At 40.2% G+C, this 11,913-nt stretch overlaps 1 protein-coding gene across 1 annotated transcript in view; it reads left to right on the forward strand.

Moving 5' to 3' along the window:
• Nucleotides 1-10,441, forward strand: part of LOC124273035 — a 31,855-nt gene extending 21,414 nt beyond the window's left edge. The window contains exons 2-7 of the mRNA XM_046708249.1: nucleotides 1,387-1,430; nucleotides 3,762-3,814; nucleotides 4,475-4,672; nucleotides 6,817-6,975; nucleotides 8,265-8,423; nucleotides 9,373-10,441. Coding sequence (XP_046564205.1) covers nucleotides 1,397-1,430; nucleotides 3,762-3,814; nucleotides 4,475-4,672; nucleotides 6,817-6,975; nucleotides 8,265-8,369 — 549 coding nt within the window. The 5' untranslated portion in view covers nucleotides 1,387-1,396 and the 3' untranslated portion in view covers nucleotides 8,370-8,423; nucleotides 9,373-10,441. The remainder of the gene's footprint in view (nucleotides 1-1,386; nucleotides 1,431-3,761; nucleotides 3,815-4,474; nucleotides 4,673-6,816; nucleotides 6,976-8,264; nucleotides 8,424-9,372) is intronic.
• Nucleotides 10,442-11,913: the final 1,472 nt, after the last annotated feature.

The raw sequence follows: 11,913 nt of genomic DNA on the forward strand, positions 1-11,913 counted from the left end.
AGTCTATTAAAGTATAATTAATTACCTTTACCTTACCGTGTTTATGCCAGAGGTACACCCTCGTGTCCTGATCCATCCTTTCGGAAATATCACCACAAATCTGGCTCTTTGTCAACAGACTCGCGAACATGCCAGCGAATCCGATTCAATTTGAATTCACTACACTTTGAAGCCACTATAGGTCACAAAACACTTTCCAAAATGTAGAAAATAATATCCGTAGAATCGAATTTGAGCTATCAAAGTACACACATGAGTGTGTAAGAGTCACAACAGCTGTCGCACGCAGACGTAGAGGTGCGTGAAATCGTCAGAAGTTGACAGGGCGCAAAATTCAACAGTATCTAAATTCGGTACAACACGGACTCTCTCGTTACAGCAAAAGCCCTACTCTTAAATTTTGTACCAGTACCAGTAATTAGATATCAAAGACTATCTCAGTCATACAATCAGGTTAACCTTGCGCAAACTGTCAGTGGCTCTCCTGTCGCATCTTTCCAAATGTAAACAATGACTTCGAGAGAAAAGGTCAAGGCCATGAGGTTGCTGCCACTATTCTGCAGGTGGGGAAAGAGTCTACGGTGGAATTTTCAAATGTGAACCAAGCTTTTCAAACTTATTTTTGATATATGTTTTCCAACTTATCAGTTAATGATTGGTGATTGATGCATTGAAAAACAAAACGTGATTTGTTATTACTGAATCTGGAGTTTGTTAGTCATTGACGGTTTGCCACCAAACACCCCGTTTCGGGCGATACCACTTGAGATTGGCATGCGAGGCCGCTTCACGTATTGACTCGTAACCGAAGAAGAGCTCCACCTGAAATTGTTCATAAAATTGTCATAGAATGGAGATAAAACCTACTGTGTTTGGAAAATCAGAGGTATATAACAGGGAGTATAATAGCTCCTAAATTGTTCGTTTAAAACCTCACGCTACGCGTTCGGTTTTAAATGAAATTATTATAATTTATTATAATTTCTGATTTTCCCAATACGTAGGTTTATCTCCTAAATAGCCTTAACTAGTGTTTCCGTCACTCATCATGATGTTAAAGCATGGCACCAGACACTGTGACCAGTGCTACAGTAGTCCCCATGGGAGTGCGTTCTGCTCTAAATCCTTAAAAAGAACATATTGCACTTCAATTGTAAACAGACTGTGTCTTTGTATCTGATAGAAATGTTCCCTGAATCCACTTGGTATGTGTGGACACACGTATGACATTATAGATTATGGTTGTGACATCTGATACTGTGTCAGGTGACATGCTTCAGTTTGAGGAAAGTGACACATACAAATCGTCCCATCAACTCAATATACTGTCCCGATATGTGTGTGATAGTAACGCCATGATCAGGTACACAACTGTTTATCTTCCAGAAGTCATGGGATGGACACAGTCCAAGGAAAGGCCCCCAACTCCTGTAAGTGGCTGACAGTCTCATCTTACACATGTAGGCCTGAGGTGTGCTGTCTCGTTGTAACATGTGGAAATCGATGTGAAAGAATAGACACTTTTTTCTTTGCATATCATGATCACTAACACGGTAACAGCTGAAAGTATATGTGCAATTCATATGCATAATAATATATATTATGCGCGCCTGCGTGCGTGCGTGCGTGCGTGCGTGCGTGCGTGTCTGTGTGCGTAACGGCGTTAGGTGATGGCTGGGTATGTGTATCCCTGTTTTAATTTGTAAAGTAATTTCTAAAACTGGGTGGCTCTATATATGTATGCTTTTCTATCACATATGTATGGTAAACTATGTTTGCTGATTTGTTAAGTGACATTATACAAAACTGAAGATTTACCCAACCATTGTTGTTCCTAGGATAAAGGAGATAATAATGACATTTGGGTATTGCTGTCATGTTTCAGCCACCACCGACGGAGAAATGTGGGAAAGATGTGACATTGGTCTGTACTCCAGAGGTATTTCTGATAGGACTGGGACATAATGCTGATACGCCATGCGTCAGTCACCAGTTAGTGACCATCATGTTGAGGTGGTGTTTCTGATAGGACTGGGACATTATACTGATACGCCATGCGTCAGTCACCAGTTAGTGACCATCATGTTGGTGGTGTTTCTGATAGGACTGGGACATAATACTGATACGCCATGCGTCAGTCACCAGTTAGTGACCATCATGTTGGTGGTGTTTTCTGATAGGACTGGGACATAATACTGATACGTCATGCGTCAGTCACCAGTTAGTGACCATCATGTTGGTGGTGTTTCTGATAGGACTGGGACATAATACTGATACGCCATGCGTCAGTCACCAGTTAGTGACCATCATGTCGGTGGTGTTTCTGATAGGACTGGGACATAATAGTGATACGCCATGCGTCAGTCACCAGTTAGTGACCATCATGTTGGTGGTGTTTCTGATAGGACTGGGACATAATACTGATACGCCATGCGTCAGTCACCAGTTAGTGACCATCATGTTGATGGTGTTTCTGATAGGACTGGGACATAATACTGATACGCGATGCGTCAGTCATCAGTTAGTGACCATCATGTTGATGGTGTTTCTGATAGGACTGGGACATAAATACTGATACGCCATTATACGACATAATACTGATACGCGATGCGTCAGTCACCAGTTAGTGACCATCATGTTGGTGGTGTTTCTGATAGGACTGGGACATAATACTGATACGCCATGCGTCAGTCACCAGTTAGTGACCATCATGTTGGTGGTATTTCTGATAGGACTGGGACATAATACTGATGTCTTGTTGTTTATTACTTATAAAGGGATCCAGCATATATGTTACTCACTGTCGGAAGAACACTTTCACCAAGTCTAAAACACAAGTTTTGTCAACCGAATGACCGCCTTTGAATATCATCACACAGCTTTTATCTGCATTGTACGTAAGGCGCCATTTAATAGCGTACGATTGCAGAGTGGTCAGCATGGCCTGTAGTCCGTTTGGCTGAGGACTGAGCAATGTTGTGTCGTCTGCTAGTAGAATGCTTTGGATATGTTCATCTCCAATGACGAGGCCTTTTGAAAGCATATCCAGCTGCGTGATGAGGTCATTAATGTAGACAAGGAACATGAAGGCAGAAAGTACTCTCCCTTGACCTACACCTTGCTTTATGTTGAGCGCCCGGCTCTTGTACATCCGTTATGGAGTACATATGCACATGAGTGTTCATAGCTGTGGTTCACAAGGTGCCAGACACGGCCTTGTACTTCAAGATCAAACAGTTTCACTAGAAGACCATTATGCCAAATGCGGTCAAATGCTTTCTCGTTGTCGAGAAATGCAGTATATACATTTGATCCTCTCTGTGTATACTGGGAGATTATTCTCTTCACGACGAAGGTTGACACTGCAGCGTCGTATCCTTTTCGAAAACCCCATTGAAGTCTATGTGAAAAATCCAAATGGACACTCTTCAGATAGTTTTAATGCGATCCAAAAGTACCTTCTCGAATATTTTGATAATGCTGATGTCAAAGTTATTCCTCTGTAATTCGAGGGGTCGGACTTCACTTTATTGTTGCCTTTATAAAGAGGTATGATTGTACCAGTCCTGAAGCAGTTTGGAGTATAGGAAAGCAGTCTTATCATGTTGAATAAATTCGTGAGATGTTTTAGGAAGAGTATCCCCCATTTTGTAATGTGTTCATTTGTTATGCAGTCTGGGCCTGGTGCTTTTCTTAATACCATTGTTGTTCTTAGGATAAAAGAGGTAATAATGACATTGAGTATTGCGGTCATGTTTCAGCCACCACCGACGGAGAAATGGGGAAAGATGTGACATTGGTCTGGACTCCAGAGGTATTTCTGATAGGACTGGGACATAATACTGATACGCCATTATACGACATAATACTGATACGCCATGCGTCAGTCACCAGTTAGTGACCATCATGTTGGTGGTGTTTTCTGATAGGACTGGGACATAATACTGATATATGCGTCAGTCACCAGTTAGTGACCATCATGTTGGTGGTGTTTTCTGATAGGACTGGGACATAATACTGATACGTCATGCGTCAGTCACCAGTTAGTGACCATCATGTTGGTGGTGTTTCTGATAGGACTGGGACATAATACTGATACGTCATGCGTCAGTCACCAGTTAGTGACCATCATGTTGGTGGTGTTTCTGATAGGACTGGGACATAATACTGATAAGTCATGCGTCAGTCACCAGTTAGTGACCATCATGTTGGTGTGGTGTTTCTGATAGGACTGGGACATAATACTGATACGTCATGCGTCAGTCACCAGTTAGTGACCATCATGTTGGTGGTGTTTCTGAAAGTATGAATTCAACACTAAGAGTTTGGCGTTAAACTGTAGATCTAATCCTTGAAAAGGTAACTAACTTATCAAGACAAATACATGTTGCCTTCAGTGACATGTGGAACCTACTTGTCGACCTATGTATGGAACTATATTGTTTTGTATATCCCGAGACTTGTTTCATTTCAGGGAGAAGTGAACCTTCGCCGTGGCATAACCCAAGTCACACAGAGAAACGGAATTGTCGTCATTTTGTTTGGACAGACTGGATTTGGTAAATCCTCTCTTGCAAATGGAATTCAAACCGCCATGAGAGGGAACAGGAACGTCTCGAATTATTTTCCTGTGGGAATTAGAATTCGAACAAGTGGAAGCTACACTAAAACTGTGAGTTGTTGAATGTGATAATTCCAAGGTGAAATAGAGATTACTAAACGAGTGTCTGTCGAGATACCATTTATCTTACAACGAGTTGTTTCAAAACGCATTTAACGAGCGAAAGCGAGTTAAATATGCCTTTTGAAACAACGAGTTGTAAGATAAATGGTATCTGACAGACACGAGTACAGTGATCTTTTTCTACACACCATAAAATCGCACCATTTTATGGTCGAATAGATTCAAATTTCATGTTTTTTTCATCGTAGGTGCGCAATAATACACAACACAACGTTTATGAATGAGTGACGTCACTTGGCTTTCTAATCACTACTCATCCCCATGGTGACCCTCCACAAAAAGGTTTCTGCCACCTCTTCGCATCATCAAGGCAATGGTGATAATGATAACTAGATAAGATCACAGAAAATTAATTAAACCCTCTAAAACGATGATGTTACCATGCAAATGTGGATGATTTTAATTCTTGCAAGCGTAAAATATTTGAGCGAGTGACGTCATCGTTATCGCTTGGTGGTTGTCGTCATCGGAAGATTGTTTTGGATATCTCTGCACATTGGGGATCTGTACTTGTGTACCAGTTTACGTTCAATGTTCTCCCATCTTTTGAGTGTGTGTAATTAGGTGCACCCAGTGTGCTTGAATGTGACATTGCTGAGGTTACGTTCACTATCAATGGGGGACTACTCTTCTTCGCCACATCCTTCTCGTTTTCCCGAGCCAGAAACTGCCACTTGGAATGTAATGGAATTTACGGAGTTTTCAGTATGAAATGTGAGTTGATTACATCCTGTAAGTTATCAAGACATAAACTTTTCATTATCATGCGTCGGAGGAATATCTTGAGCAATGACTTATGTGTAGATCAACCGTTCCTGTACATGTTCGATTGAATAGAAAGGACGTGTGCCGCCATTTGCACTCATGAAGCCTTGCAAAACGTACCATGTCGTACATTGTTTCAACGAGTGTGTTTTGGTTCTGATTGTCATGAGTGAATTTGATAACATTGGAATCACATAGTATCTCGGAGCTGGAAGTGGGTCTTCATCATGTGTATCAGTGAAAAATGTCATCTTCATCAATGCATCAAAGAAACAACGAGGCAAATCGATCTCACAATGGACAGGCACTGACGTTATCGTGTCAGGTATTTTTGCAAGACGACACATGACACTTGTCGCATCTCTCCAGTAAAAGTACCAGTGTTGTACATTTTGAATATTCGAAGGGAATCAAGGGCTTTATCTCTAACGGTGATTTTCACATAATTGTTTACACAGGTATCACTGATTGTTGGAGCCATTTTGAATTCATGACTAGGAATCAAAAGTTTTAATAAAAGGAATTAGAAAATAAATAGATTCGTGTTATATTTATTCTACTTGTGACTCATTGTATAAATACCTGTTTATGTTGCAATCGCGAAAATAACAGGTAGGTGTAAAGGGTATTTTTTACCGATTTCTCTTCGATTTAAGCACGAGTAACTTATTAATGAATTTTAATCAGGAAAGTAGTCCGTCATAACCTGACCCTAGGTCATCACCATGGAGTAGCCAATCACGGGATTAGAAATCGATCTCACACATATATGTGATACCAGTTTTCTCACATGGGTTTCTCACCCACGGGTGTGTAAGAATATGCATGTTCATTTTACCCCTTAGAGGTGCACCAAGTGTACAGATACACCAGTGTATGCATGTGTGCGTGCGTGCTTACATGTGTATAATTAAAGAAATCCTCAGTAGTATATTCAACTATTGCCACAGCATAGCCATTATGGTAATCTTACTGTTTATGGCAACCGTATCAATCTTTTCTTGGTGGCATGATATCCATAGTATGGCATTCAAATAACAAAATATTCTATATGTGACATTGTGACAAAGGTTTGTGATAGAAGGAAAATAAAGTTAAAAAAGTAAGACACCTACTTGCCCAGCATTTGAAAAGGAGTGTTTTAGCATCACATGCTGTGTTTGTATCGTGGTTGTTTAAGTAAATCTTGGTTGTGATAACCAAGTATGAATGTATGCGTGGCGCGCCACCAGCCTATCAGACAGAAGGAAGTATGTAACTGGATTCTCTGATTATGATAGATAGTGATTCCTGTTTGCGTTTCGCAGTTGCACCGAGACGATTTCTGCCGTCAGTCATGTCGAGAAAACTGCACTTGCGAGCCCTACTTTTGGTTGATTGACATGCCGGGCGTATTCAACAATGACAACATCACAGATGACAGCATTGAGAAGATTGTTACGGGAGCGGTTCCTTTCTATGAAGAAGTAAGTACAATGAACAATGTCACCTACAGAGCGTGTACGAGGCTGGTGCACTATGGCAAGATTGTTGACAAGTATTTGTGTTTGTCAGGTAACACAATGAGCAGGGTCATGGTGTAGTTTTACAACATTACCCCGCAATGGGTTGTTTGTCAGTAACCTTGGCGCATTAAATTTGCCTTCATACAAAGAATGTCCTTCGTGACTCACACGAGTTGTGCCAACCTTTATTTCGAAGCTAAAAGGAACTAGTACATGTTATACTGAACCACACTGAAAACGCAACAGTAAGAAATCTTGACATATCACAAAACGGCTTGAGCTGTAACCAATTTTATTTAGAAGAGGAATACATAGATTATTAAGAAAGACAACAAAGGGCATACAAAAAAAACACACAATGATTACATTTACGTCACCAGTGTATGGAAGACACATGGGGTCAAAATAAGAAGTCAATATCGGGCATGTCCACCATTGGCAGCAACGCAGGCCATGCAATGTCTCCTCATTGACCCAGTGAGTCTTTGAACAGTGTCCTGTGGGATAGCATTCCACACCTGACGCAGCGCATCTTCAAGGTGGCGACGAACTGTATAATGGTGATCTCAGAGAAGTATCTGTACACTGTCTGCTCTTATCTGATCTGTAGTCTGAGGATGGTTGCATGGTGGCACTGAAACCGCTGCACAACAACTCTACTTGACATGCCAACTTGAAGCATGCCCAAGACACGTTCACGTTCCTCCACTGTCAATCTTAGCATCTCTTGTGTCAATACCCTTCACGTCAACAGCAACAAGTGATGTGGCTTTTAAGAGACAGTCGTTTAGTCTTATTCTGAATGCTTTTCCTGACAAAAGACAACACATTTTCCTTGATGTGCACGCACTTGGTTGCGTTTTGGTGATGTCGCTCACGCAGTGGATTTAGGGATGGTTTTTTCATCATGCTTTGTCAAGAACATTGTGTATGCCTCATTCGCTGATATATTTTCAGATGAATTACGCCCAGATAAATATACATTTTACTGGTGGTGCGTTTTCAGTCTATATTAGCATAATAAAAGTAATGAAGTGCCTTTTCGGTTTGAAATCCGCAGAAAACTGCCAGAGGTGTCAGAAATTAATCTTTGACCCAGGCAAAGACGATGCAACATAACCTGTGCCCGAAGTTTTATTGAAGATGTATTCTACTTTCCATCTTTGCTCTATTATCTGTGTGTTAGTCAGTTTCATTTTGTCTGGCTTTTCAAAGACTGTGTGAAGAATATTGTTTTCATTTATGCTCAGATCAAACCAACGCTAGAAGCTATGGATAGCTCCAGCATCCTTCCACCACAGGACAGGGTCAAGGCGTCGTGTGTAGTTATTGTCCAAAAGCAGGGGTTACAATAGCCGATCACGTAAAGGGAGAGATAAATGTGCTGAGAGAACTACATTCACGAGGAGGTAACTGTACCTTTTATATAGTGCTTATTTATTTAGAGATGAAAACTGCAGTTAATATTGTACTTACCTGAAAATATACAATCAGCACATCACTTTGACCAAAATAAGACTTTTGCCGGAACTATTTTCAGCTGCGCCATTCAACAAATTAGCATAAATGTACGTAACAGAGCTTATTTGTTGATTGATCAAACGATCAAAACTAGATAGTAAGGTTAACTATTTTTTTTGAATGCTTAATATTGTATGAAACCATCTGCCAAATGAAATGTACAGCAATATTCAAGAACACAGTTTATGCTTAAAAGTGTTCTACATTTAGTTTCATAATTGAACCATCTTGCTTGACAAGAGTATTGTTCCAGCCCAGTTTAAAAATCAGATACATTGTTCAGATATTAACTGTTCTAATTATACTGAATTATTACTCTTAACTGCAAATAGTTTAAGTCAATTGAATGCAGATGATAGTATTTCTCTACCAATAACAAATCGCTGCACCCATGACCTGACTGTACCTGATCATTCAACAATAAAATACCGGAGAACACGGGAAGGATACATGCCGAGACCTACAAGGGGAGAGCAGTTGGTATGGTCCAGTTGGGAGCAAGTTAAGCTCACGTCGCAAGAATTGCTGGACATATTATGTCATCATTGGGCAAAGGTTATGTTTTCGGGTGTATCAAGGTTACGTTTGACGTCTTTGACAGGCACAACAGACGAAATTAGAGTTTAACGTTAGACAACGCACGTGGTATTTATTACTCAAATTGCAATATGATTGCTCACATCCAGCAACTTATAAGTAATCAAAACGTGTTTGTGAAGATGATAGCCTATTCAATAAAAGTTAAGGTAAATACTACATTTAAAAAAATAGGCTCAATTTTCAAAACGTCCTTGGTGTGTAAAGATGAATGATTTACATGAGAATGTTTCTCTTCAGTTCTGTCGGTTCACGTGATCCTGACACACCTTGAAGCAGTTGAACCACTCTTGAAGGATTCCGACAATATTCCATACGTGTTTGGCTCTGAGGAGGTTCGGAAAGCGGTGGAGTATGCTTCTAAGGAGACAGGGTTGCCTCAAACATGTATCAGTGTTGTGAAGAACTATACAGCAGAAAAGTTCACCAACACCAACACCAGCATCCTGTACCTACACGCAATGCACAACATCCTGCTCGCTGCCAGGGACACGTCTCAGCGGGATGAAAAAAGGACAAGATGCGGACAACGCTGTACCAACGGAATCCACAACCGCAATGAGCGAGAAGATATACTTAAGGCTCCCCATTTTCTGATGAGTGAATTTAGCTCAACGCTGCTTTGAACACTATTTTAGAGTTAGAGCGACCCTTATTGCGGATGGTTGCCTCTTAATGAATCAGGGGAAGATAATTATGGAATTCAAACCGAGATCCAAATCCACGTAGAACTGATTCTAACCTTGTCTTTGTTCATTCGTTACAGAACGTTATTGCTTCTGATGAGCGGAACAGCTCTTTCTGACCTTACGTGTTCTGATACTCTGATACATGATCAACATGTTTTACCAAAATTGGACACCTGCTCTTGAAAACAGGTCACGTCATAAGTTATATACAGAATATAAAACTCTTCTTGAGCCAGAGGGATATCTGTCTTCCAATTGGGAATATGCATTATGTAAAGTATTGATCAAATTCAGAGCTGGTGTCTTTAAAGAATGACGTAGGAAGGTGGCAAAATATTGAATAACAACTTTACCAATCTAGCTCGTTTTATTTCTTATGCATATGAAATGAGAGTAAAGTTAGAAAAACAGAAAATAGGTTTTACAATTCTGAAGATTCCAGTACAGCTATACATATGTTACTAATATATTGTACTGAGGGTCTATGCAGGTAGACAGGTAAATGCTATACATTTTGTGAAATTGTTTCCTTTTTTCGTTCACTAATACATGTTTGGAATATGTATATTAATATTTACATAGGATTGTGGGCTTCACACGTAATAAAGATTTTGACTCTGTCTGTGCAAATATTGTTATCTCTGCCATATTTAACCATACTAATAATCATATACTTCGTCTGTACTAACCCTGTGTTGCTTCAATAACACATTAAACAATCATATCACTATTGCACTTACATCTACATCTATGACGTTCAACTGATCGGAAACAATGTAAAACTATATTCACACTATCTTCAGCATTTGAATTGTTCTTATTGGAAATTTAGTAGATTGAAAATCCCCGACAGTGTAAGTGTAGCAGTGGCATTTTCATTAAATTAAAGTCAAACTTCACGTGTTATTGTAGGTACTCATGTAAAGCCCAAGAGCATTATAATTTATGATTCATGTTCTGTTTTAACAACCATTATCCTTAGCTTTCTACATGTATAATAGTGCAATAGTGTTCTTCCAGTTGTATGAGTGGAGATAGTGAACGTATCGTCACATTGCCACATTACAAGACACATGTGATCTAGGAAGAATCACAATATGGTCTAGTCTCTAGAGCTCTATTCCACAATTTCCTTTGTTTTAATGTACACTTTTAGAGTAAAGTTTCAGGGTTACAAAATACGTATCTAGTTGTATCATAGACTGCATCGTGTATTGTCGGGGCTTGTTTGACTTATTGACTGTCAGAATATACCGCACCTCACTTATACAGAGTGATGTGGTTACTTGGCGCCTACACAGCTGTAACCTAAGTATGATTATCAACTAGCCTCAGTTGTTGAATCGGTTTAAGAGTCCTTGACCATTCCAACTCATTTCATAAATTTTACACATATTTACAAATATATCCTAAACGACCTACTACACTAGAAAAGACAATATTTACGAAGGTGAAAATTGTAAAAAGTACCATCTCCACATACACCAAAAGTACCAACCACACATATACAAAAGTACCAACCACACACATACCGACGGTACCAACCACACATATGCCAACAGGTACCAACCACACATATACCAATAGTACCACCTAAACATATGCCGACAGTACCATACACATATGCTAACAGAACATAACACACGTATACCGACAATATCAACCACATATAACGGTACCGAACACACATATCCCGACAGGTACCAACCACATATATACCAAAGTACCAACCGCACACGAAATACGCTCAATTACTGTGTTCAGCTTTGCTTCGGCCAGAACCCTGATCTCATCGTGTTTCAATGCCTTACGATGAAGTCTGCGTGATGCAAACTTAAGCGCCAACCCCTAACACCCTGGCCACCCCAGCTGTTATTTCAATGCCTAGCACTACGGGGGTAGCCACGATGGTAGCTAACAACCCAACACCAGCCGCTCCCAGCCCCATGCTGGTTGCCATAGGGGCAGTGTCAGCCCGTCCACGATATTGAAAGCTCTATGGTACTTCTTACATAGTGCTTTACGCGTGTCGCAGTCTTGTTCTAGTTGGCGTTTTACATCACATAACTGCCTCAAGCGGAACCTGTCTACT

This window comes from Haliotis rubra, unplaced genomic scaffold (assembly GCF_003918875.1).
Source record: "Haliotis rubra isolate DU_JTF1 unplaced genomic scaffold, ASM391887v1 Scf1754, whole genome shotgun sequence".
In the NCBI taxonomy this organism is placed as follows: domain Eukaryota; kingdom Metazoa; phylum Mollusca; class Gastropoda; order Lepetellida; family Haliotidae; genus Haliotis; species Haliotis rubra.